The sequence below is a fragment of the Pezoporus wallicus genome, unplaced genomic scaffold, assembly GCF_028554395.1.
Source record: "Pezoporus wallicus isolate ANWC-B61680 ecotype Strahan unplaced genomic scaffold, APGP_CSIRO_Pwel_v1 contig_360, whole genome shotgun sequence".
In the NCBI taxonomy this organism is placed as follows: Eukaryota; Metazoa; Chordata; class Aves; order Psittaciformes; family Psittacidae; genus Pezoporus; species Pezoporus wallicus.
In genome coordinates this window covers 3,087,073-3,114,198 of record NW_026640059.1, presented here as the reverse complement: position 1 = coordinate 3,114,198, position 27,126 = coordinate 3,087,073, and the positions used below count along the sequence as shown (strand labels likewise).

At 39.0% G+C, this 27,126-nt stretch overlaps 1 protein-coding gene across 9 annotated transcripts in view; it reads left to right on the top strand.

Annotated features, from left to right (window-relative positions):
- The window catches only part of DOCK10 (dedicator of cytokinesis 10), a 161,068-nt gene that overhangs the window by 113,444 nt on the left and 20,498 nt on the right, over window positions 1-27,126 (top strand). For 7 of the 9 annotated variants that reach the window (XM_057417157.1, XM_057417152.1, XM_057417155.1 and 4 more), the window contains exons 21-43: window positions 4-125; window positions 814-900; window positions 1,438-1,530; window positions 2,126-2,244; window positions 5,042-5,111; window positions 7,822-7,935; window positions 9,124-9,195; window positions 9,785-9,931; window positions 11,881-11,964; window positions 14,722-14,818; window positions 16,100-16,144; window positions 16,622-16,797; window positions 16,931-17,047; window positions 17,957-18,068; window positions 18,754-18,875; window positions 18,961-19,075; window positions 19,243-19,309; window positions 20,030-20,077; window positions 20,735-20,836; window positions 22,869-22,993; window positions 23,683-23,795; window positions 24,520-24,657; window positions 26,723-26,905. In XM_057417157.1, coding sequence (XP_057273140.1) covers window positions 4-125; window positions 814-900; window positions 1,438-1,530; window positions 2,126-2,244; window positions 5,042-5,111; window positions 7,822-7,935; window positions 9,124-9,195; window positions 9,785-9,931; window positions 11,881-11,964; window positions 14,722-14,818; window positions 16,100-16,144; window positions 16,622-16,797; window positions 16,931-17,047; window positions 17,957-18,068; window positions 18,754-18,875; window positions 18,961-19,075; window positions 19,243-19,309; window positions 20,030-20,077; window positions 20,735-20,836; window positions 22,869-22,993; window positions 23,683-23,795; window positions 24,520-24,657; window positions 26,723-26,905 — 2,468 coding nt within the window. The remainder of the gene's footprint in view (window positions 1-3; window positions 126-813; window positions 901-1,437; window positions 1,531-2,125; window positions 2,245-5,041; window positions 5,112-7,821; window positions 7,936-9,123; window positions 9,196-9,784; window positions 9,932-11,880; window positions 11,965-14,721; window positions 14,819-16,099; window positions 16,145-16,621; window positions 16,798-16,930; window positions 17,048-17,956; window positions 18,069-18,753; window positions 18,876-18,960; window positions 19,076-19,242; window positions 19,310-20,029; window positions 20,078-20,734; window positions 20,837-22,868; window positions 22,994-23,682; window positions 23,796-24,519; window positions 24,658-26,722; window positions 26,906-27,126) is intronic. The other 2 variants (XM_057417153.1, XM_057417156.1) reach the window with 2 other exon arrangements.

Sequence of the window (27,126 nt, the reverse complement as noted above, 5' to 3'; positions counted from 1 at the left end):
CAGTGGGATATGCATGGCTTCCTTTGTTAAAAGATGCCCAGTTAGCTTCCCAAGAACACAACGTGCCAGTGGCAAGCAGTTTGCCTCCCAATTACTTGAGCCTTCAAGAACCAACTTGTGGAAAGGTATTACTTCATACTTTTATATTGCTCAAATGGTGCAGAACTTTTATTTGCACGTGTTTTACATGAGTTCAGATTTGCTTTTGCACTTATCTTGAAGTGTAAATGTTAATAAATAGGGTATCTGTTTTAGAATGTTCGTGTGTATATTATTGAGGATATAAACTAGTTTATATAGGTACCACTGGACTCACAGCCATATGTTGCTGATTCACAGTGTATATGGAAAAAGTTTATTTTATAACTGTGCAGTCTATACCATCATACCTAAGTTCTCCAAAACATGACTGAGAGTTGTCAAAAATAACCCTTTTCACAAAGTCAGGCCATATGACACTCATTGTCCTGCTAATGTGATCTACGATCATGATTCATTCTCCAGTTCTGTAGTGTGATATCATATTTTTCACACTGATCCTGTCCAGTTAGGATTATTTCTGTGCCCTTGTGCTTGGTTTACCATGATCATGAGGACAGGGTGGGGCAGTGATCTGGTCCTCTGAATGGTAACATCTGTGGGCTTGCACTGAAAAGTGGGTTTGTTTTGCAGTTACTCTGTAGTGTGAAAGCACGGTAGCCAGCAGAGTTCACACATGTGCATGTGCAAAACTGTGCAGTGAAAATGTGATGAAGAGTTAAGTAAGTATGAAATAAGTAGAAAAATGTGACTTTTTTGTTTTTGTTTTAATAGCAGATTGGCTGTGATGTGAAGTGGGTAGATAGTGGGAAACCACTTTTCAAAGTCTCTACTTTTGTTGTATCAACAATAAATACTCAGGTAAGCTGCATTCCCTCTTAGCTCTGTTACCTGCTTACAAACAAAAAGTGTCAAGGAATGTCTGAAAGATGTTTTATAATCTCACATGAATTTGTTTCTCTAACATTTAAAGGTGATTTGAGTAGAAGGGCAAGATGACAATGATGGAATGTACACTTTAAGGAAAAATATAACTTATTTAAGATTATACCAACAGAAAAATTGTGGAATACTGGTTTAACCAGCAAGAAAATAAATTGTGAGCACCAAGAAGAAAAATAATCTGGCCATTGAAATCCTTTAGATTGTGAGCTAACAAATGAATTGCTCACAACACTGAAAAAAGAGTGGTAGAAGCACCCAGAAATAAGTTGCATATAGCAAACTGTGCTGACCAGTTGGTTGGGCCGAGTGTGTTGATCCTTCTCTGTCTTACATTTAAGGTGGTGGGGACCACATGTTTTCATCAGTATTACAGGTGATTGCTGTAACTAATTCATGGAGCTGAATTCTAATCTGTTCTATGATACACATTAATGTGAATGGTTATCATTTTAGGATCCATACCTGAATAACTTTTTCCATCAGTGCCAGGAAAGGGAAAAGGATCTATCCCAGCCTCCTACCTCAAACTTTATCCATTCTTGTAAGGTAAAGTAACTGACAGCACAAACTATGCTATAAAATTGTGGTTAGGGCTTTCTCTCAACTGATCCATCCCTGCACAATTCTAAACATGGCATAGACTTACTAGGAGGCAATGGGGTCCATGGCAACTCCAGTTAGAGTTAGTTGATGTGGCAGATGCGTTACCGGTCACAGAGCTGTCTCCCATCCCATCTCATTTAGAGCATGGCTGCATCTGCCCATCAACTTTGTTAATTCAACCTGTGCCAAGCCTCAGATCCTGTTAAAGGATGGTTCAGTGTTGCTCTGTTGCACTTACATAGGTATCCTTAGTGAAATACTAAAATTGGTTTTGGTTTCTCCCCATCTTTCCCTCCCCCCTTAACTCAGGGTAGAGCAAAATAGTGGAATTCAGAGATTTGGACAATACCTGCAGATGTGTGATGGCTGTGTTTAGAACAAACTTCATGGAGAGCTAGTCCTCTCTTTAGTTGTCCTGTTTTCCTACTATTACACCAGTGGCTGCTCTGTATTTTACCTGCTGAAGCAGGAAAGCAAGTAATGAGCTTTCATTGCTCATATTAGAAATCTCAAATTTTCTTTCTTACTTCTGTTACAGAATTTGCTGAGGATTGAGAAAATCCATGTAATTATGAATTTTCTTCCTGTAGTCCTTAATCAACTCTTCTGGGTTTTGGTGCAAAACATTGATGATGAAGTTACAACAGCTGTGACCAGGTATCTGAATATTTTCTGTATGAGGAACAGAATTCTCTCTAGAGTACAAATGTAGATGTTAGTACAATTATAGCTGCTCTTACAAAGGCTCACTATGACATTTAGACTCTAATAGGTGAGAATGGCTGCTTCCCCCTTAACACAGGTCTCTGCAAATAATGAATGGAAGAGCGTAGTACCATGTGGCTGACAGATACAAACCAGGAAACCACTTACCATGGGGGACATGTCTGTGTACCCTAAGGCGATTATAGGTAGAGGCCTGGTTCTTAAGGAGCTAAGTGCTTTCTAACAAAGCTGAGTATCAGTTTTGGTTTATGTTTGGGTCTGAGGATGTGGAGTTCAGCATAGGAAGAGCTTAGCAGCTTGCTGCATCCAATGCAGAGTCGAACAACCAGGTTACACTGTTGTGGGGCATTTTTTAATTAGAGTATATCAGCAGTAACTGAAAAGCAATGGAAGCATTTTCCAGTGAGCAGGCAAACAGCTGGAATGATTTGCCAAGTCACTCACCCCTCACATAATGAAATTGTCTTTATTGATGCTGTTAATAAGGGCAGCAGGAAAAAAAAATACTGGAGAGAATATTATTAGTCTCTGCAGGAGGCAGAAGGTTGCATTGCATTTTCTTTTGGCCATAGTGGTGTTTTTGTTGTACTTCTGCCAGAAACTAAACATGACAATACAACTAATGGGGAAAAAATAACAACTTTTCTCAGCAACCCTGTTAGACTAATCTACTGTCAGTGTATTTTCTTTCTTTCTACAGATTGTTCTTCAGAATTAGTTCCTGAATAAAGTTTAATTAGGAAAACTTAAAGAACCAAGGAAGCAGAATTACTCATCTTAGCCATAGAAAGCTAGACTTCAAGGTCCTTTATCAAAGGATCATGGCACCTTGCAGGGCAAAGTCCAGTTTTACTGCACCTAGGCAGTAGGATTTGAAGAACCTTTCCTTGTAAACGTGTGATTTCACTACTGGATACTGTTTCCAAAGGGAGAGAGGCAGTCAGACCTTTTCAGGTTTCCCTTATCACCAACAAATCAACTGATGTTAAGGCTAGATAGAGAAAATGAAGAATTTCAGCAGTGGTTAACTGACTAAAAGAAGTGTTATAGAAGAAGCAGCTGTTTAAAAAGTAATGTTAATGGTTGGGTGGAGAAATGGGAGGATGTTACCTTTTCATGCTCAGATTTTGACTATACACCCACCTGGCCAAAAAAAAACCAAAAGGATTCTCATCTGAGTGTTTTTCTTGTCTGTGTGTTAGCTTTTGTGCTAGTAGAGTTGATGTCAATAGGGAGATGCGTGTCTGCTGTGTGTGCCATTCATTGATGTGTCCTATATATACGCACATTGTAATTTGTTCTGAATAGCTTGAAGCGGCTTGTGTTGAACATATTAAAAACAACAGCAGAATGAGAGCATAGATTGGCTTATGTGTTTGGAAGAAACATTATTCCTTTTATATTCTCTCATGGGTATTTACTTGTCTGGTGTCCCAGTCGTGTCATCATTTCTCTGTCTCATCTTTGCCAAAACTTGTTTCAATTTCAAATCAGAGTAAAGGCTGAAGGCCCAGAATGGGCACAGCTAATTTTGTCATAGGCTTTGTGTTTTGCTACAAGTTTTACTTCTCTAACAGCAAGAAATGAGATCCATGAAAAATGTTGACTTAAAGGAATTGCAAAGCTTTTGAATTCAATAATAAGAATTAACAGTAAATACTCAAATCAAGCTAGTCAAAATGACTACTTATATGTGGATCACAATCAGGCATATTAATAATCCATTTCTGTCATACTGTTTACTAAGCATACCCCTGAATTTGAGATACAGTTCAGTAATCTTTGACATTTGAGAATCATGAACTTTCCTCCCCTTTTTTTCAATATAAAATAAAATTATAAAATTGAAGAGTCTTTTCTATATTAAGTATCCTGAAAAAATGAGGTCCCAATAATCAAGAGGAAATCTCATAGTTAAGTTAAAGAACACTACTTGCTCAGACTTGTGTTTTCTGGAACAGGATGCTCTCAAAGAAAGATGACCCAGAAACAGATTGAACAGAAAACTTTGCCAAAACACTTGGTCTCAAGTAGCGCCATCTCTGCTGTTAGTAGAAGCTCAGGTTGTGAGAGCGGGGCCAGCATAACCCCACTTCTTCCATATTGCTGATCACCAAGCTGATGTGCAGAAGCTCAAATGATCCATGGTTGCATGAAATGCCCAGCCCTTTCCCTGCTGAGCAGTAATGAGAGGGTGCTGTGCTCAGCCTTTTGGGCAAACAGTGCAGGAGTAGGGGGCATGCTTGGGCTTGAGCCCAGGCTTGTGTATGTCTGTGATTAACAGTTTTATAATAAGTATCAGTGCTTTACAGAATTACCAATATCTGAGATGACCTGCCAAGTAACACTCCCAGAGAAAGAGGGTCTTGCCTCAATGTTTCATTAATATTAATTTTTCTTACTCCAAATCACCCAAGGTCTGCATAAGCTTTTAGTTAGCTAGTAGTTTTCTTTTGCTGAAATCTCAGTTCAGTTATAATTGTTAAAACTGGATGCATTTTGTTAGATGAATGAATATATAACAACACAGTCCATGCAAGTGGAGGGCCCAAGGAGTGACTGGATTTTCCCAGTGGGACGGTTTCTGCAAATGCTATTCATCACTTAGATGACATCCCTCATAGACTGTTTAAATGAAGTTACGATAACAGTACAGTGATGTATCAGATGAGCTTTCTCTGCCTTATGACATAAACCAACTCAATTTTTACCTTTTTTTAATTTGCAGGGTTCTTACTAACATTGTTGCCAAGTGCCATGAAGAACAACTAGACAACTGCATCAATTCTTACGTGACGGTATGATTGCTGTTATATTATTAACTATTTTATATAGGTGTTTGGGGTTTTTTTCAGGGGTTTTTCGTGTTTACTCTTATTCATACTTGTTTGTAGCTTTCTCTGCATTTGCATCATAGCTTTCTGCCAGGCAGGGTGACTCTGGTTAGGAAATGAAGGTAAGATTTAGAAGAGGCTTAGTCACTTCTTCTTGAGAGAGAACTGTGTCACTTTGGACAAATTACACTGCCCCTCTGTGCTCTAAGGGCATCCTGTAGAGCAGGGACACTCCATGGAGCATCCTTCTCCATCAAATTCAGCTGCATCCTGGCTTGAAACCTTAGTTTGTTGAGAAGGACAAAGGGCTTCTTCATGTTTCTTTTGTGTTTGTAGTGCAGCTTTGTTTTCATAGGATAGCAAATTGAGCAAACATAGGAGGAGGAAGTTGCAGTGCATTCCTAAAAGGTACTGAAATGTAGGAGGAACAAATCCCAGTAGTCAACTGATGTCTAGAGCTTGCAGTTTATAAGCAAGACCTAGTGCAAATGTGCTTCAGCTGAGCTTCTAGGAGCATAAGCATAGCATCAGTCTTTGTGGAATGGAATTAAGAATTTCCCACCCTGCAGGGGTTGAGAGAAGGAAAGGGGAAATAAATACATGAAAGAACATGAAACCTCAGCTAGATAAATAACCAGTGGGAGACATTCAATGTAACCTGAATCATAGAATCAGCTAGGTTGGAGAAGACCTTTAAGATCATCAAGTCCAACCTTTACCACAGGACTGCCAAGTCCACCACTAAACCATGTCACTAAGGGCATCTGCACGTTTTTTGAACACTTCCAGGGACAGTGATTCCATCTTTTCCCAGAGCAACCTGTTCCAATGCCTGACCACCCTCTTGGTGAAGAAATTTTTCCTAATATCCAATCTAAACCTCCCCTGGTGCAGCTTGAGGCTGTTTGCTCTTGTCCTATCACTTGTTACTTGGCAGAAAAGACCAGCCACCTCCTCCCTCCATCCTCAGGCAGTTTTAGAGAGTGAACTTGCTCACAGTTTGCAGCATTCCTCTTGACTGTGATGAGATTTATCATTTTAAAATGTATGGCCATCTGTATTATACATGTACAGAGTTGTCCTCAGTGTAGCTGAAAAGGATCCACAAGTGGTAATTCTTATGGAGGAGGTACTTCTGGGTGCTCTTTATGGTTGCAATGTGCCAGCATGTTTCTTAGGATGCTACAGCTTTTTAACTAAGCTTTTGATTATTAAGTCATTACTTTAGTTTCAAGATCCTGTGTCTTTGTATGTGCTATCATACATAAATTCCTTTCTCATCTGTGTTCAGATTCTTGCAACTGCTTCCTGTTTACTCAGCTTTTTTAATCTATTATTGTTTTGAAGAAGAGGGTATCTTGAGAATATATATAGATATGTTCTGTGTATGGATTTTGGTTCCAGGCAAGCTGTGCCATTACTTAAAAAGCCAAAGGAGCGAGCTCTTTAAAGATGATCTCCTTGTTCTCTGTATCAATTGAATATCCATTAAATGAGTATGGATAATGCTGTTGGCCAGCAAGTATCTCATCATCGGTATACATCCAAGTTAAATAACCTATGTAACATTTAAATGTAGTTAATTAAAATGGGTATTAACACCTCTTCTACTTTTCAAAATTGCAATAGACACCTGTTGCAGCTAAATATCACTGAAGTAACAGGTGATTATTAGGCTACACCAAAAGTTCATTTAGCCTGTTTTCCCATTTTCATCAGCAGTCAAAAGCCAGTAACTGGTAATCGCTTTCATCCATCTGCAAGAAAATGAGTACCTACTTTAGAAATGCTGTTTGGGGAAATAAGTTGAGAGTTGTGAGTCACTCAGATGCAGTAATAATGAAAAATTACACTGATGTAAATTACTGGACCCAGAAGTTTAAACTGCATAGGGAGAAGCTTATGGCATCTGCTCTGGAAACAAGGCTGATTATTAATAAGATGTTTTCAAATGATATTACTTTCTTTCACCTACCTGGTTGAATTGAAAAGGTATTTCATCCCAACTGCTGCACTGGCAGAGCTCTTGCTTTAGGGAAGGGGCCATGGATCGCAGTACCAAATTATTACCTTAAATTGTTGGATAGAACTCGTACTGGATTTATGAGTTCTAAGCACTAAATTCCTGTCTTGAGGGATTAATTTCTGAAAGGGATATAGTTTTCCCCTTTTGTTAGCTCCAGTGAGTGCTCTACGCCTTTCAGGATGAAGAGTTGTTACCAGCTCTGACTAGCTGTTGCCACTGGAAGGAGCAAGTGAAGGTAGCCCTGACTAGGTGGGTGAAAAACCCTCCATACTTCCTCTGAGTACTTGTTCTTTTATTTACCTCTGGTGAAATGGCTTGAAAGTCAGTTTGAGAGGTGTCAGGATCCTATGCCCTATTGAAAAAGTAAATCGTAGCACTGATTTTGAGCAGAAATTCCTCATGATTCATGTGTTGCTGAAAGCAACAGGAAGGTGTGTTTAAAACTGGGATTTTATAAGGAGCTGTGTTGTTCTGTGACTGCTGGAGGAATTAAACTCTACGTTTGTGTATTGTTCAGCTAAGGTATTTGCGTGGCAAAGATTGTCAGCAGTTAGTGGCGTACAAATAATTTATCTTCACCTACTGAGTTTTATTTATATTTGGTTTAGTGTACATTTTGATATCTTTTATTTTTCCTTTTTTCTTCAGTATGTGTTCAGGACTAAATCATTTGAGGAAAGGACTGTTCATGAGGAGCTGGCCAAGAATATGACTGGTCTTCTGAAGTTAAATGACCAAGTAACAGTGAAACAGGTTTTAAAGGTGAGTGGTAGCTTGAATTGGCACATTTGTAGTTCTGCTACTGGTTTCCTGCATGAAACTCACTTGTCACCTCTCTTTCTCCTCTCTTTCCCCGAACGAGCTTGCACAAATCATATCCTGCAGTGATTCAGCAGACAGACTTACCATACTTGCCACAGTCTTCCAGCGTAACACATTTCTCAGAATGCCATGGGATGCACGATGAAATTTCTCCTTTCTGTTATAGCTCAGTCTGAGTTGGAAACTTCTTACACAATATGGAGTAGGCAGTTACTTTTAGGATATTTTGTTTCATTTTTGGAAGATGCAGGGAGAATATTCATCTGTAAGTAAGGCAGTTACATCTTATTTCAGTTGCTGCCTTTGACTGACAGTGACCAAAATGCGAATGATTGAGGTTTCCTGAGGTTTCTCGTATCAAACCAGGTCTACAAACTTCATACATGTTTGAGCCCCATCACTGAGCCTGCCGATTATGATATGAGAGAGTCCAGATCAGGAGTTCCCAGTGGCAAAAATGTGTTCAACTGTTTAGGATGAACCAGTTTCAGTTTTCTGTGCTGAGCCACTGGAATAGCAAAAATAGCCTGAAAAAAAGCAGAAAGGTAGCTTGCAGGAAACCTGGGCCATGCAAAAGTATTTGTGGTTGGGTTTGTTCTGTTTTTTTTTGCAATTTGTAATCTTTTTGATTGTATTTGTTTCACATATATCCCAAATTATGTGAGGATACAGATATTTATCTGTATCCTACCTGTTAGCTATTGCAAATGGTATTTGAAGAACCATTCTGTTTAGGTGACATCCTACTCTGAGCCAAATTAGCAATCTGCTGAAACTGACAAGGCAGTTTATTCTCAGCTTCTGTTCTTAGAGGTTCTCTGTGTCATACATTTCTGCCAGTTACCTGCAAACAATGAACACAATGCTCAGCAGGAATGGAAGGATTGTAGGTGTGGTGTTTGTGGGATCCTCATTGCACAGAGCCCCAATGACAAAGTGCCTGAGATGGCTTCCATTCCAAGGACAGGATCTGATGTCACTCAAATATGTGGCACTTGGTCTCTTTAATTTGTTTGTCACAGAGTTTATCATTGCACATTACTGAGAAATGCAGTCCATTTATTTATCTAAGTATTTATCAGATAATAATTTTTCCTAATCTCTTTTTTTTTTCCTTTCTTTTGAAAGCATTCCTGGTTCTTCTTTGCAGTTATCTTAAAATCAATGGCCCAGCACTTAGTTGATACAAAGAAAACAAAGGTAAGTATATACATGATCTTGATTAAGTAGGCAATCAGTCTCTTAGGGAAAATATGTTATCCTGGGAAATACACATAGTGGGACATTTCTTCGTCGATAAAATAAATGCTGTTATACTTTGTGAAATACTTTTTTTAAACACAAAAACATTATATTCCCTGCTAGGCTCAGATCTATTCTTGCTTGTACAGAACTGGTGGGCCAAAAATACAGTTGCATCAGCTTTGTAATGGGTGGGGAGTGGGAGTTCTCTTATTTCTGCTGGTTACCCAACAGGTGATTATGCCAGACAGCAAATAAATGATCTAGAAACAATACTTTGCTTTCAGCAGACCTTACCTAGCTGGAGATCAATTCTTTGACCTTTCTGCCTGATTATCAAAGATGTTCTTGGTGTACTTGTGCTGGAATTTGAAGATTTACCACTTTCTGTCTTTTGGGGTTTATACTTGGAATAGATCCAGGGAAATCTAGGAATATATTTCTTGAATGACCTGTGTTTTATTGTATTTATTCCTGGCCTGAATGTATTTTCAGGTTTAATGTGCAACATTGTACACTCTCAAGTGATGATCTATTCCCTGCTTAGGTTTCTCGAACTCAGAGGTTTCCAGAATCATTTCAAACTGAGCTGGATATACTTGTGATGGTCTTAGCAGACCATGTTGTTTGGAAGTACAAAGATGCTCTTGAAGAAACCAGGAATGCAAACTACAGCACCGCCAAATTTCTCAAGGTGAGATGTTCTGTCATTACAGTGTATGCACTTAATTTCCCCATACTTTGTGCAAACTTAAGACTGTTGTAGTCTAGTCAAAGGGAATAAACACAATTCTGAGGTAATGATGGCTCAATTTACAAATTTAGTGTTGACCCGTAGTTCAGTTTTTCTATGCATTTAGGTCTTTGAGAATGCAAAAGCTTTATATAAGTCTGCTTTAAAGCAGTTCTGATTAATTTTTATCTGTTCTCTGACAGAGGCCAAGTTTTCAAATTTTGCAGCTTGTTACATTGCATTCAAATGGGTAAAAGTTTGATAAGGAACAAAAGTGTAGTTACAGTTCTGCTACTATTTTTTCTTTATATACTTATAGCTCTGAATGACTGAGTGGATTAATATTTACTAATGACTACCAGAGTGGGCAGCTCTTACAAACCAGAATAAACAAATTGCAAGTATTATCTGATATACTGTAACCTACCTTTCTAATTCTGTAATGCCCTTTCATATACCAAATATGGCAAAATACATGTGTGCTTTGGAAAAGTCACTAAAAGGAGTTGCATTTTGTGGTTCTGTCCTAGTGTTTCTCAGTTGTATTTATTTTCCAAGCATTGATTTAGCTGTGGAGCGTGGGAAAATTGCCATTCGCTAAGTTGTGTGGCCAGATACTTAATTTAGATTTATACTGAAGAAACACACACACACACACACACTTTTCCATTGATGGAAAGATGTACATTACCGATGTACAGAACATTGTATATGCTACACACTGAAACTCAGGCATAAATCTTTTATGATAAATTGAAGCACAGCATTAGGAGAGAGCAGTATTCCAGCAATAAAATGTTTCTGTGAGGTTATAAGGAAAACAACCTCAAAATATAGGTGGATTTTTCTCCTTTCATACATAGGTGAAATAAATTATAAGCTTGCTGTCCACTGTTGGTCTCTTTTACTGATACCATATGGAAACCCTAAGTTGCTGTTGGCATACTGACATTAAACTATATCTATCCATAGTGTTACATCCTGTGGAAGATGATGCTAGTTTGAGGCAGGAACATAGATGGACAGGCTTAGTCATTAGTTGTGTGGTGTTACACCTGTGGGGCTGTTGCAGATTTGCATGCTATTTTTGTGTGTTACTCAACTAAACTGAGAACAACAATAATGATGCATCATATATTATGGCTTATGGCTGTGTTTTAATTTCTTTTTGACTAGTCTGTCAGAAAGAATAACGTTGGTTAGAGATCATACGGCTTTCTCCAGGCTGGAATTGCAGCAGCCTTGTTTGAATGCTGTGCAGCAGAAGGCTCAGGACTCCTCTAATTTTGCAGAGTTCAGGAACACCAGGAAAGAGGGGAATTCAAGGTCACTTTCCCTATCTGGTAGGCTAACTCTGCAAGGAAAAAAATGTCAGTAACTGTAGCACCAAGGCTCTCAAAAATGTTTACAACTTCTGGCTATTTATCTCCATCAATCAGCAAGAGCAGTGTTCTCATCATGAAGTAATCTAGGGCATATTTGCTCCCGGAGAGATAATGTAACTCATAAGAAGCAAGTATTGCAGCTGGATTGAGTCAGGAGTCACAGCTCTGTCACTGAAGGAGATATTTGGCTGAGCTGCCACATGCCACCTCTAGTGATTGAGTGTTGTAGTGCATGGATAACTTTCAGTAGGTAAGCTTTCCGCTAGTGCACTGTACACTGTGACAGTTATTTTAGACTGTAGACACAGGAAAATTAAAATTTGATCAATTTATTATTACTGAAAATAAATTTAAAAATCGAGCCAGATACACCAGATTTTCAGGTATTCCTTACTTTGTTATAAGACTAGCTTCACCTGTGGAAATGATTCAAGTTTGCAAGTCACACCAGACAAGCAGCCAGGTGAGTGAGGCCACATACTGCTGTTCTGGCTCTAAAATAATAATTCTTTTTTTCCCCGTTAGCGCTGCTTTACATTTATGGATCGTGGATTCGTGTTCAAGATGGTCAACAATTATATAAGTATGTTTGGAACAGGAGACAGCAAGGTATTGTTCTGATTTGTTTGGTTTTGTTGATTTTGGGAGGTTTTTTCCGATGTGACTTGCTAGCAGAATATTTTTATATTGAAACTATTTATGATCTATTCCATGGCTTCACTGTGCTCAGTACTCAAAGTCAGTGAAAACATTCACCATAAATACGTGCTAAAGCCGCTTGGATTTGAGCCATCTATCCCCTTCTCTGGGTGTAAATATTTGTGTCCAAACAACTACTCATTGAGTCCTGGGAGAGAAAACTCTGTGAAGACTGCTCAGACCAAAGCATGCAAAAGGCTGAATTTAAGCTTTGAATCTTTGTAGAGTAAACTTGCAGTTCGGTCTATAAATATCAGCAGCAATTGGCAGTCATTTTCTTTGGAGAAATTAAAGTGAGAGCATATGAACAAGTTACCATTGTGTAAATTCAAGTGAGAATGTAGTATCTCAGTTGCTTTGAATGTATGGTATGCTTTTATCTTATTGATGATGCAAGAAAGCTAGTCTGCTCCAAATTAGTTTGTGCTTGCTATGAGGAAAATTCCCTGTAGCCCAAATTTCTTCTATAATACCTATAATAAGCAGTGATACAGTTTGAGCAAGAAATTTCAAACTGCAAGAGCTCCCCGGATTATTCAACTTTACTTCTCTACTCTTCGTCTATCAGGATGAGTTACAGGCTTTTTCTCTTCTGTGACTGGGTTTCTGAGCATATAAAATGATAGCTAACAGAATTTATTCAGGATATACACTTTGAACGACTCATCTTTCCCCAGAAAGCTTTACAAACTTTTGTCCATTAACTTTTTATAATTATTCAGTGGTGATCTTGACATTTGCAGGCCGTGAGTGTGGTTGCTTCAGGTCTGTTTTGCTTTTTACTAAAACCAGCTTCATGCTGTACTCGGGTCTTTCACTTAATCTCTGGAACAGATGTAGAATTGGAGTCTTTGAGTGTCAATGTCATAGCCTGAAATCTATTATTCTGTAAACAGTTTTACGCAATCTGAAAAATGTTTCCACATTTCAAATTTCCCTAAATAAATCAACCATAGAAACAGATATGTAATTAAAAAAGCCAATTAATGGCCAGTGGAAAAACCTGAGACTGGTCAGTGTGCAGAGCAGAACTAAACATCTGTTTGGCAGTAAGTACCTGATTTTTGCCAGCCACCCAGCATCCCTCCAGAGCAACCTGCCGGCATGTGTAGAAGTGGAATCACTGCAGAGCTGAGACAAATGTACCACTGGAACAGGCTTTGCAGCACCTGAAAACAACAGCCACAAAATAAAATCAGACGTTTCTGACCTCAAGGAGAGAGAGGCCTTGCATTGCTTTCATTTTCAGTCAGACTCCTAGGCAAGTCAGTCATTTCAGTGCAGTGTGCTGCAGGATTTCTTTCTGTGTGTTTTTTGTTTCTTTAGTTGGATTGTTTATGTATCAAAAGGATGATAATGCAGTCTGACCCCTCTCCAGAAAATTTAACAGTGAATATTTCAGTGTTCACTTTAGGAGTGAATATTGCCTCTAGTTTGCAGGTATATAGTCTATAACATTTCAGTTTGAATTTATTACAATTATGAATGAAGCACTATAGTTTCTGTTTCGCAAAAATACCCTTCACAGTATTCTGTATTTTGACATTTAAACATTGTTTTGAGAATATTTATTCAGAAGTTGAAATACCTCATTAGAATTCAGTTCATCGTTGTGTTCCTTCAAAACGTCACAGTTCCTCTTGAAAACATATTTCAGGTGCTTCATTTCTTTATTTGCCATTAGACCCTGAATTGCATGTCCAGCTGTATCCCTGCATTGCAATAAAGCATTTCAGGGAAAAATTCCCCACTGTCCACCACTCTGAGAAGTGCATGTTCCAGGTATCCTGGCCTGATGGTGGCAACAGAAATGCTACAATTGAGCTTTAGGGGCTGACAGACTTAAACACAGGGCAAATAAAAGATCATTACGAGATCTTTCTAATGCTAATGCGAATGTTTGACTTAAATTGATGCAGCATCATATTGATAGTCCTGAATGACTGCTTTCTACCCCTGAGAACAGTGAGCTGAGAAGGTGGAAATAAAAATTTATTATGGGATGTCATGTATTATCTGTATATCTCAGTAGCACATCATTATAGTGGAAATAATAAATTCCTGAGGTAGCTGCAAGGCTCCACAAGAGGGAGATATCAAGAAAATGATACCAGAACTATGTAATACCCAAATCTTTCAGAGCTGGAACTCACTGGCATCAATTAGAGGAAGTTTTCACCACTGTCAGTAAGTTTTGGATCTGGTCTGTGTGGCTGAAACTTTGTATGTTGACCAAAAAACGAAGAAGAATTAAAAAGAAAGAAGGGGTTTTGAGGAAGAAAGGCACAATAATTATGTGGGACTCAAATTTATGTAAACTGGAGAAGATATTTTGCTATGATAATATAGTATATACCATTAAAAGACCCAGTGTAGCTTTAAATATACCTTATATATTTAATTTGGATCAGGCCTATATTTATCAGTACATCTTCAATAACAAGCATTTTTAAGGAATTCATAAAGCTTGTTTGACTGTGACAAGTTTGTTTGACAGCAGAGATGAAACCCAGATGTTCATAATTCATGCAGCTTGACGTAACAAGCCATAGATTTTCATTATTGGGTGTGAGTATGTATCTTTAGGTAGAGATAAGTAGTGCAATTCTGTCTTACCGTTTTCCCTGTTGTAATGTGAACTGAGCCATTGCCTGTTGTGATTTTCAGACTGTACATCAGTTCAAGTTTGACTTTCTCCAAGAAGTCTGTCACCACGAGCACTTTATTCCTCTGTGCCTGCCCATACGGTCTTCAAACATTCCTGGTAAGGCACCACCCTGAAAGGGTTTTTGCACAGTGATGAATTATCAGGAGATTCTCTCAAGCATTATGCCTGCACATCAGGCACAGAAGCCCGGAATGGGTTTTCAGGTGTGACACTTAAGCAGTGTAGTAAAAATAACATCATTTCAGTATGCCTGTAAATAAATACAACCCCTGACAGCCCATTTAGGTGAGGGGAGGTGCCTTTTGCTGGAATATTTGAGATGAATGAACTGGACAATTTGTGAGGACTGACTACTAAGGCTGCAGTAGCTGGTGAGCTAGGGAAGGGGTTGAACAGGTACAGCAGGAATGCAAAGCTGAGGCAGTGATAAGGGCATTGTGAAACTTTAGTATTTAAGAACAGGCTTTCTGCTACTGTTGGGATGTGTCCGTGTAACAGCCCTTCTTTCCTGGGGAAGATCTGAACTTGGCATGCAGCATGTTTGGAAACATCCATCTCTCAGATAATCAGCCTTCGGTACTTCTTGTTTTAGAAATCATAGAATGGTCAGGGTTGGAAGGGACCTTAAAGATCTTTTGCCTCCAGAGTATCTTAGACTAGCAGACAGGTCCCATGCAATAGTCCTTTTCCTCCAACTGCATTTACTTTCTTGGCCTCTGGCAAGCCTGAACTCTATGTGCTTACCACATGTGGCATTTTACCACAAGCAGTGAGGCAAGAGAGGCCCATTTCAGAATCTGGACAGTTAATAATGAGCTGTCTCTCAAGGCACGGGATACTGTGTGTAACACATATTTTGCATGAACAGGTTTTGCCTGTGCTCTACCACAGGAGTGAATCCACCTTGACCATGCCCCAAAGCCAGCAGCCACTGTGCATTCAATCTTTTGCATTGAAATCTGTTATTTCAAACATTAATTTGTGACAAGTGGACAGTACTAGGTGCAAAGGTACGCGGTACTTGTTTCCAAAGGCACTGGGATTTCAGCCCTGGGCACAGTTCCTAGTTCTGACAGTTTTCTGTGAACTCTGGGGAGTTCAGGTATGGTCCTTTAAGCTGCTGAGAGTGGAAGGTGTCTTGCAGTGGAAGGCAGAATCATCTCTCAAACTATGGGCCCTTGTCTCCTTTTTGTTTCGGTTTTCAGCATCAAAAACTGAGTTCAGTTTGATGCTCATAGTTTGATTCAAGCTGTTCAATTCAAGTCAAATTTAAAAAAAAAATAAGAAAGATATATAGCAAATCTATTTTTACGCTTAATAAGTGAAAAATATGCATGATTTTTGCCTATTTTTGTTTCATTTTTATGAAAAATGAAGACCCTGTGACACCTTCAGAATCAACACAGGAATATCGAACATCAGGTATGAACAAAATGACTGCTGTCGGCAAGCAGAATTGTGCATCAAGAGCCTTAAGGTTTACTTGGGCTGCTGCCACTGAACTGTGGCAAATTCAGGCAAAAATTGTCATTTATTTTCCAAACTGGAATTATTCTAGAGCTCTGTGGTTTAGAGCTCTTCTAGCTAGAATATGGGAATAACAATTTAGACATGCCTCATAGAAGTGAATAGTCTTACTACATGCAAAACATGTGAGATTTATAGAAATGTGTATATAAATATAACATAAATATATGTATATATAAATATAATGATGTATATGAAGTGTAAAGAGTGCATAATTTTGAGAAATACTTGCAAGTGAAGGAGTAGAATGAGGCAATCAGATCAGAAAATCAAGGTTTAACAGTGGATTAAGTCAATAGTCATTGGAAAATTGAGGGAGGGGGTATGTAACCTACATAACAATTCAAGCATTCTTGTCCATTCTGTTCCAAGATATTCCAGAGTACACACTGACCAATGAATTTTGCCGTAAGCATTTTCTAATTGGAGTCCTGCTGCGGGAGGTTGGTTTTGCGTTGCAAGAAGACCAGGACATTAGGCACTTAGCTTTGGCTGTGCTTAAAAACTTAATGGCAAAGCATTCGTTTGACGATCGATATGCAGAGCCGGTAAAGAAACTGTTTGCTTATTCCTTTTCATTTACTTGTTCATACAGTCACTAAACGTATATGAAACTTCCTTAGCCACTAGTGTACAGTAATTAGTTTCTTCAGGATTATGTTGTATCTTTCATTTTTTTAGGCAAAACAAGCACAAATAGCAAACCTGTACATGCCACTCTATGGAATGCTTCTGGATAATATGCCAAGGATTTACATGAAGGATATGTTTCTTTTCAATATCAATACTTCCAATCAGGTAATGCATGTGATTTTTCAGAACACAGAAACACTCAAACTGAGGTCTGACCCACTCAATCTGGTGGGGAAAAGTCCAAGTTCATGCTGGTCACAAATTAGCTAACAAAATGCATGTCTGAAAATGCTGACTTGTTTGCACCTACAATGCTTAATTTGAAAGGTCTCAATTTGCAAAGCACCTGCAGGGCCCTGGGAGTCTCAATTGTAGGGTGTATAGGCTGTGAGTCTGGAACAGAGCCAGGATACTGGCTGTCCTGGGGCTGGAAACTCAAAGTTAGAGGTTTGCAGCCCCAGTCTGTCTGTCCAGTAGGTCTGCCTTGGTGCTGCAGGCTGAGGACCGTGTCTTTGCAGGGTTACGTAATGAACCTACAAGCAGTTTTACTTGTATAACAGAGGGACCATGAACTCTACCAGGAAGCCAAATGAGTGCATGCAAGTAGCTTTACCTTTAATACCAACGAAAGTGTCTGTATAAACTGCACATGTGGAGGAGCATGTTTGTTTATTTCTTAATACATTAGATGTGTTATAATCAAAGCCCTGCTTTAAAAATTAGAAACAGATTTCTGCCAGGGTGTTGTCTTTCAATCCTTCCAGCAAACGAGCCTGTTTCACAGTATCATTGCTAATGGCAGTTAATGGTCCTTTCCCAAGGCTGTGCTAGTGTTTAAGAAGCAAACACAGTTAGACTCAATCTGTCCTTTACAACTTCATTTATGGGAGGGTTTCCTATTACAGGTAAATATTTAGCGTATTATGGCAAGCCTTTCTCTTTTAAGGCTGCCATGTCTAAACAACTGAAAGTAGGTTTTCAAGGTCTAAGAAAAGCCTGTTGGGTGTGCTGTCACTGAGAAAGTTATGAGTGATATCATTTAATGGAGTTTCTTCTGTTTCCTTCAAAATACAGGGATCTAGGGATGACTTGAGCACAGCCGGAGGATTTCAGAGCCAGACAGCAATAAAACATGCAAACTCTGTGGACACGTCCTTTTCCAAAGATGTTCTGAACTCTATAGCAGGTATTAATGACAGATTGAACACGCACACAGGTAGATTTCTGTGTATCTCAATCCATCGTGCTTTCTGCTTAGTATTCATGGAGGATATCATTAACCCATTTTATACCATATTCAGGGAAACATGGTACACAAACTTTCTCTTCCCTTTGGGTATTTTTGGATGATTTTTATTTCTCTAATGAAGCTGCTGCTCATCCACTGCTTCACTTACTCTCCTGGTTTGGAATGATGCCAATATTCAGGCTCTCACAAATATCTGTGCCTGAGTTCATCCTTGTAGTCTCTGCCTGACATAAGGATAGTTCCAAGGTTTCTCCTGAAAACTTAGTTTTTCCAGGCTTAATGGAAGGGTAGAAATACAACTTTGTTCACTTCCTCCAAACCCATTTCAAAATTCAGGGAAGTGCATGGGCATCTTTCCACTGATTTTTGTGGTTTTAGGTCAGCCCTTACAGAATGCAGCAGACCATTTTAATGCCATGAATAACAGCAAATGGAAACATTTTACTTCAACCCGTTGCATGTTTTCAGTACTAAACAATTCATCAATAGCTTTGCTATTGGAAGTTCAAAGCACTGGTGTCAATCCAGCATGTGACACATTTTAAGTATTCCGTTTGTCTTATTAGTTTTTGTATCCATAAATGTTTTAGTTTAGCATGTTTGCTGTGACTTTCATTTACAGCCTTTTCATCAATAGCTATCTCTGCAGCAAACCATGCTGACTCCAGAGCTTCCTTAGCAAGTCTTGAATCTAACCCAAGTACCAATGAAAAAAACAGTGAGAGAACTGACACGTGTGAAAAGGTACATGTGCAAATGTTGAAAACAGTTACTGGAGGTAAAAACCTATCACTGTTCTTAACAAGGCCTTTTGTTGTAAATTCAACAGATCATGAGACCTTTGTCTTTGATTGGATCAACTCTTCGTTTTGACAAGTTGGATCAAGCTGAAACTAGAAGTCTTCTTATGTGTTTCCTTCACATTATGAAAACCATTTCAGAAGGTAAGAAAATATGCGCTCACTGCCTAATTTACTTTGTTGTAAGTTATTGTGAATACTGAAGCCAAACAAATACAAAATCAGAATAATCATGAGTGTATTTTCAAAGCTTTGGGTCAAGTTTAGTTTCCTGTAACAGAAGCATAATATATTTTAATATCTTCTTTTAGATGCACTGATTTCCTACTGGTTGCGAGCACCATTCTCAGAAATAACAGACTTTTTCAGCATTTTAGAGTAAGTTCACTTTGTGGATTTTATGTTAAATGATAATGTTCTAAATGGCTGCTGCAAATAATATGTCTTTTAGGTTTATCCACCTCAGTTGGAATAGGCTGAGATAGGTCTTGTATCTTATCTTCTGAAGTCATATTGAAACATTATCCTTCAGTATGTTGGTCATTTCCATGAACAGAGAGCATAATGCTCTGGGTGTTCCTCCTAAAAGAGATTTTCATAGTAGCTTTCCCATTTGGAGTTGAGACTTTATTCTCTTGAGAAAAGTATTTTAGCTCTCCAAAACTTGCAGACTATCAGAAAAGCTATACAATGTAGGATTCCCTGCTTTTCACATCTCCAGGGTGATTTGCTCAATCTAGTCGATGCATGTCTGCAGAATCCATGCAGGTAGCTGTTTTCAGAATTTCCTCACCATTTTGTAAGTTAAACGCAAGTTATTTAACTCCAGCTGGTGAAGAAGTAATGATTTGCAGCCAAGGTTTTGCCTTTGCCACCTCACCAAGCAGAAATCTTCAACTGTGAAGGGAGCAACGGAACAAAGGTGTGGGAAGTGGTGCCACATCTTGTGCAGCCCTAGGCTGTGAATTGCTGCATTCCATTCTGTTTGTTTACTACGAGGTGCATATGCCACAGATCTCTTCAAGGCACTAAAATTCAGCATGTTTTTGTGATTAGGAAGCCATTAATAGACATAAAATGTGTTGTTTTATCTTTCAGGGTTTGTCTGCAAAATTTCAGATATCTAGGAAAACGCAATATTGTAAGGTAATTCTCTGGTTATAGACAGTATGTTTAGACAGTGTTTAAATGTTACTGCATTACATTAGGCTTAAATGAGGTTAAGAGTGTATCTATCAGTTTTCTCCTAAAAACATCTGTCTAACACTCTGAAGCCAGTGTATGCTTTATTTTTGCTTTTTTTGCAAACAATGTTATCATGATGTTCTGGACATCTGAGTACATACGTAGTGTAAAAAATTACTTGCATGTGATGGTATGATAATCACTGTTGCATTTATGACCCAAAGTACCATATTTCTATGCACATGCCAAAGAAAAGGCTTTGAACATTGTATTTTTCATCCATATAATGGAAAGAACAATTTTTATAGGCTTAGATAAATGTTCCACAGTAATTACAAAAAAAATCTTCTGTCTTTACCCACTTTCTAAAGAAGTGTGAGATCGTGTTCCAGCTGTGAAATGTGAAATGCACACTTTGTCTCAGTTGATGTTTCATTCTTAATGTAATGTTACCACTGTGAACTTGTCTATATGTCATACTGTGGAAAAGCAAAAGATCACTGGATGAACCAGTTCATGCTCCATTGGAGGTTTTGTCAGGCCTGTATTTATTCTTCAGAGGCTTGGCAAATTAATGTCACGTTCCATAACAGATTAACAGTTATTTTCTCTTAACAGGAAAATTGCTGCTGCTTTTAAGTTTGTTCAGGCCACCCAGAATAATGGAACTCTTAAAGGTTCGAACTCCTCTGGCCAGGCATTGGGTCTGCTCTCACAATGGTAATGACATGTATTATTAACTCCTATAAAACCACAAACTATGTTGTCATCCTCCAGCCCTTGTATACTGTCACAGTGTTGACTGAAAAGAGGATGATCCAATATGTAACATATTTAAAAACCCCCAAAGACATAAAACCCGTAAAAGAATTAAGGCCCTTTAACTTCAACGTGACTTGTAAGCTGTTGTTTTAAGTGTTATGTTCAGAAAAATCTTTACTTACTGTCAATATTGTGAAGTATGGCAGAAACAGTACTGATGTTTTCAGCTCAGATTCCTATTTGAAAGATAATCCACAGTTTTCCCCAACCTGATGGAGTTCATATTCCTGCAATGTTATGCTTTCATGGAATCTCACTGCTTTAGGGATAAAGTGTGTCTATGGATACACTCACAGTATTGGGCGATTTGTTCCTCCCCGGTAACGTAGGGCTAATCATTTTCATGGACTGCGTGTTAATAAGGTGCAGGTGCAGCACGTTTAATAATATTTTTGGCCCTTTCAGTGGAAAGTGGGATCCTTTTCACATTAATAGTGCAAAACTCTAGAGAGAAAGCAAACTTTTGATGCTGTGCAGCTTGTGGTTGTATCTAAGAGCATGGTGAGAAAGTTGCCCTCCCTCATGAGCTTGGATTATTTACATATAGCTGGAATATGCTCACCATTATAAGCATGCTATCTTGGAATGGAACAAGGAGGAAAAATGATGCTTTCTCTGCCATAGTTCTTCCTTTGTTCCTCTACTGAGCAGTGTTCAAGAAGCAGCGCTGATTTCGTTACCCCAGCTGGAGCTGGCACACAGCCTTTAGGAGACTGTTGTTTTGTTGCACATTTGCAGATGAACTAACATGGTGGCAATACAGAAAAGAAAGTCACATTTCTGCTATCTTCACGGCCTTCACACTTTACCCTCTCACAGATCACCATTTGTAGTCCAAATGACTATTTGTTTGTCCTGTTGTAATACAGAGCATTTTTTTGATCATGAGTTGAGAGTTGTTGCCAGTAATCACCTCTAACTTCCACTTGTATTTTTGTATTTTAGTTTTCTGAAATGTTCATATGAAACCAGACTTTCCATCCCTCTGCAAAAAAATAACAAACCAAAACAAGCAAAAACCAAACACCACCACCATAAAAAACCACCTTGGGATCAAATTTCCACAAGTTCAAACTACATTAGTTTATTCGTTTGCCAGGATATGCACCCAAATTTTTCCACTGTTACCATTGGAAGTCTTTATCATGATGACTGGCGAAAGTCTGGCATCAGTTCCATACCTGTGCTGGCAACTTAGTCAGAAATGATTTCTGTAGAAATAGCCAACGTAAAAGAGGACTTAGCTAGGTACTGGAAGTAATTCTGTCTTAAAATATTTTTGAATTATGCAAAATGAGGAAGCAACACATTTTATTTCTTTTTTATTAAATACATCTGTATTTTAATAAGTGACCTGAATTTTGAGAGACGTTAAATCTTACTGAATTCTGTAGTGGTGAAAAATTCTTTCAAAAAGTGTGATAAGCACTGGTATTTTATTTCTAAGCTTCTCATATTTTAATGATGTGTTTGCCAGCATCAAAGAGGGTTAAGAGATCACACACATAGGCATGCTCATATTTGTACTGTCCCTGTCAGTTTGTCATCATTTTTTTCCCCTCACAGAAGCTGTATTAGTTCTTGCTTGCGCAGGATATATTTTTCTTGTATTCTAAGTTGAAAGAACTCATCTCAGTTTCTCTTCACCCAAAGGTAGTTTTTCTAAACATCAGCCAGCTATTTAAGCTGATGCTTTTTTTCAGTGCCGAATAAGTGCTTGTCTCCTGTGATCTGAAGAAATCACAGCACATCTGTCTGTTTTGTCTACCTCACTGACTTTCTTCATCTTTGTTTGTCTGAAGAGATTTGCATTTGTTTAACTTAGCCTTTGAAAAATACTAGAGAAAATTCTAACTGACATGGGAAAATTCTGTATAGGCATGATAGTTTATTCTTTGTTTCTGGTTTTGATAGTATCTTTTAATTTCAGGGTGCATTCTACTTCTAATCATGATGGCCACAAACATCACAGGTCTCAGACATTACCAATAATCCGTGGCAAAAATGCACTTTCTAACCCCAAACTCTTGCAGATGATAGACAGCAGCACTGCAAGTAAGTACAAAATAAATATGTATTCCTTCTGGAGTTTTATGGGGGTTTGGATCAGGCTCTGTACAATTGAACTTGTTGTCATGAGTGCCACTGAAAGCCTGAAGTGGAGCCTAAACATAAATAGAGCTGCTGATTTTGCCTTTTTTTTTTTTTTTTTTTTAGGTAACTAAGAAACCTGAACTTTAACTTTATCAAAGTTCATGTAGAAACAAAATTAATTAAAATAACCTGACATTATTTAAATAGCCTTAATGACTAGTTATTTCCCCCTTCCCAGCATCTCTTGCATCTGTGGTTATGTACCTTGCTGTACAAGCAAAAATTCACTGGCTGAAATGTTACATTTGTTCGATCTAGGAATAAAAGCGAACTTTTCATGGCCAAAGGTTCTTTTAATGATGAGATTCGAGTCTTGTATCTCATTTTCCAATTATCTTTCTCTCCTCCTTTGAGGACAAACAGAACCAAAGGAAGAATATGTTAACATCCCTGATGCAGCTGGTGAAAGTTGACTCAAATTCCTTCCCCTTTCATCTCCTGTGAGCAGTTTTCTTCCAAATACTCCTGTGGTTAAATGTACTTTAGGACCCCACCTCTTCTCTGCTGAGACTTAATGATTCGATTGTAGAATTACAGCATCTTTAACTCCACTCAGAAGGTTGTTTGTCATCTTGCCTTATATGTTGTAGGCAGCTCCAACGAAACAGACATTGTACAGTATGTAGACACAGAGGCAAACATTGCTACAGAAGTTTCCCTCACAATCCTTGACCTGTTATGTCTTTACACTCTGAATCACCAGGTATGTTTTGCTGTTTCATTTTCTGCTTGAACTGGTGTTGTGTGGGATATGTGGTGGAAGGAAAGCCTGGGGGAGCAGCCACACAGAAAGCTGGAAATGCCTGAAATAGCACGATAGGGAAATACGGTATGTCAGTGCTCAGTAAAGGTATTTTATGAAGGAATTGACTTCTATGACCCAAACTGAGTAGAAGGATGTAGATGAAGACCATCCTAGGTATCCAGGGCTATGCACAGCCTTACTCTGCATGGAACTGTCATGCATCTACTAATGTATGACTGTCATGCATCTGAACCGTGTTTATCCCACTAGATTTCAGAGATGTTAGACAAAAGATTTCCAAACTACTTATTATCTGTATAGTCAACAGGTGGATCTTCTGCCTCTTTAAAAATTGCTCTACAAATACTGGCCCAAATGATATGCTGTAAGTCTCACAGCTACAATACAGCAGGCAGCTCCTTTTGGATTTAGTGTCTATGTCACCTGAGCCATTAGATCTACTCTGTAACGTTCACAAATAGGAGTACAGGCATAGGAAAGTGCTGTCCTTGGAAAAACTACAAGTAAAAAGAGTCTGCAGCAAGCTGGGAATGCCTCATCTGCAGAAATTTTACACCGAAAAACTATCTTCCTAGGAACGCTCTGATGTAAAGTCCAGCAGATCCTTCTGTTTGTTCACTTTAATGACCAGAATGTCCTGTCTTGTCTGTGAACCTTCCAGAGGCAGCTCCAGCAATCCGATTGCCAGAATGCGTTGATGAAGAAAGTCTTTGACACACACATGCTCTTTTTGCAAATCAACCAGTCAGCAGCTGCTCTCAAGCACGTCTTCGCTGCCCTGAGGCTGTTTGTAGGCAAGGTAACTGTGGTTTTATTCTGTTAGTCTGACCTATTAATATGTTATAGCAAGTACAGCTTGAGGACATATAGGTACTTTGAAAGAGTTCTGATCTTCACTGTATTACTGCTCATTCTTGTGAGACCTCACCTGGAGTATTGTGTGCAGTTCTGGTGTCCTCAACATAAAAAGGACATGGAACTGTTGGAACAAGTCCAGAGGAGGACCACGAGGATGATCAGGGGACTGGAGCACCTCCCGTATGAAGACAGGCTGAGAAAGTTGGGGCTGTTCAGACTGGAGAAGAGAAGGGCTGCGTGGAGACCTCATAGCAGCCTTCCAGTATCTGAAGGGGGCCTATAGGGATGCTGGGGAGGGACTCTTCATTAGGGACTGTAGTGATAGGACAAGGGGTAATGGGTTAAAACTTAAACAGGGGAAGTTTAGATTGGATATAAGGAGGAAATTCTTTCCTGTTAGGGTGGTGAGGCACTGGAATGGGTTGCTCAGGGAGGTTGTGAATGCTCCATCCCTGGCCGTGTTCAAGACCAGGTTGGACGAGGCCTTTGGTGATATGATTTAGCATAAGGTGTTGCTGCCCATGGCAGGGGGGTTGGAACTAGATGATCTTAAGGTCCTTTACAACCCTAACGATTCTATGATTCTATGATTCCTGACAAATATATCTTCTGATTTATTGTTGATTAAAAGGGAGAAGTTCACACTGTCTGAAAAATTCTGTTTTGAAAAATGAAAAATTTACTGAGAAAATGGATCTTGTAGAGTAAATAGATAAGTAATGTCCAGGTCTGTGTTGTCTGGTTGTATCATTGGCTTTCTTGCTTTCGCCACCCATGGAAGCAAGCTTGAAACCCATGGTCTTCATAGCAGATACATGGGTTGCAAAATCTAGCTAGCAGTGAATGATAAGCTGTCCGAAGAGGACCTAACAGGAGAGTATTCCATACACATCACCAGAAGTTCATCCAACCTAATAAAGTTTCAGAATACTTTGTTTTCAACATAGAAGAGTTTTTAGACAAAAACATGGTTTTGGGTCAAACTGTTTATTTGATTGCATCACATCATAGGTCAGCGATCAAAGGCAATTTGACACTTTGTGTCAACCACAAAGTCTGCGCAGCTGCCAAGTCGTAGATGAGATCCTCTCAACTAAACAATGTAGCACGCTGGTAACCATTGCTGCTGGCCGGATCTCCCAGATGTTTCTATCAAATGCAACAGTGTAGATCAGTTTAAACCATGTGGCCTCCTTCAGGTTGTTATATCAGGGGAAAGGAGCGGAAAATCATGTTTCTCCCAGTCACGTAGCTTGAGGACGTGGGGGAAAACACAAAGTAAACAATCCACAGACTGCTTTAAATTACATACTAGATGGGAACAGAAGAGGAGGATGAGTAAATATCCAGGATTACCCATTTCATTCAGCCTGTATCTCTCGGGACTGAATTCTCTCTTCAGAGTTCTGTGGGAGCAGGGATCACGTGTGGTTTCTGCAGCAGAACCTCTCGAGCAGTACTTGAGATCTGTAGCCAAGACGTGTATCTTCCACCTCTCCTCTCCTCAGTCTTGTCTTCTGTTACATTCACCCTGCTGATAAATAGCAGGTATAGTTTGGAAAGCCATCCTTCATTCTCTGTTGTCCCCTGCTGTTCAAAGCCTTGACCACTGGATATTTGCTGACTTAGCTACTGAAAGTGTTTTCTTTCTCCTGAACACCTTTTATAGTAGTGCAAAATGCCACTCACGCTTTTCCTGATTAGCTATTCTGCATTCCTTGCAGATAGGCTGCTCTGCTTTTATGCTTGCTGTGTGCCAGCTGCTGTCTGGATTTCCTCTAGGCCAGTTTGTTACATTGCATATGGTGTTTGTGTGAAAAACTGTGTGTGGTTTTTACCTAATCTTAATTTGCACATGGGGATTATGTTTAGCTGATAGCTAATTTTTTCAGTAAACCCTGGTGTGAATTAGTATCGGAGACAGGGTTGTTTTTACTGATGGCTTAACAAAGTATTGACTGTACGAAGGCCTGAGAGTAGTGCTAAACACACTTTTTCTTCAATAGTTCCCATCAGCATTCTTCCAAGGACAAGCAGATCTCTGCGGTTCTCTCTGCTATGAAATCCTGAAGTGTTGTAACCATAGGTCACGTTCGACTCAGACAGAGGCATCTGCTCTTCTTTATTTTTTCATGAGAAAGAACTTTGAATTTAACAAGCAGAAATCAATAGTCAGATCCCATCTACAAGTAAGTGAAGTGTGTGATCATCAGTGTTTAGCTCATACTGGTTTACTGGACCAATTTGTGTCATTGTTATTTTTAAGCACTGTAGCAAAGTAATTCTTTTGGAGTGCTCAGGCAAGCCTCTTTGGCAGCTTGATTTTCCTGTAAAGTCTGAAGACATTGGGCTGGATTCTCTGCTGTTCCTGGGCTTTTCAGCTCTATTCCAGGGAGAGACAGCAACTGTG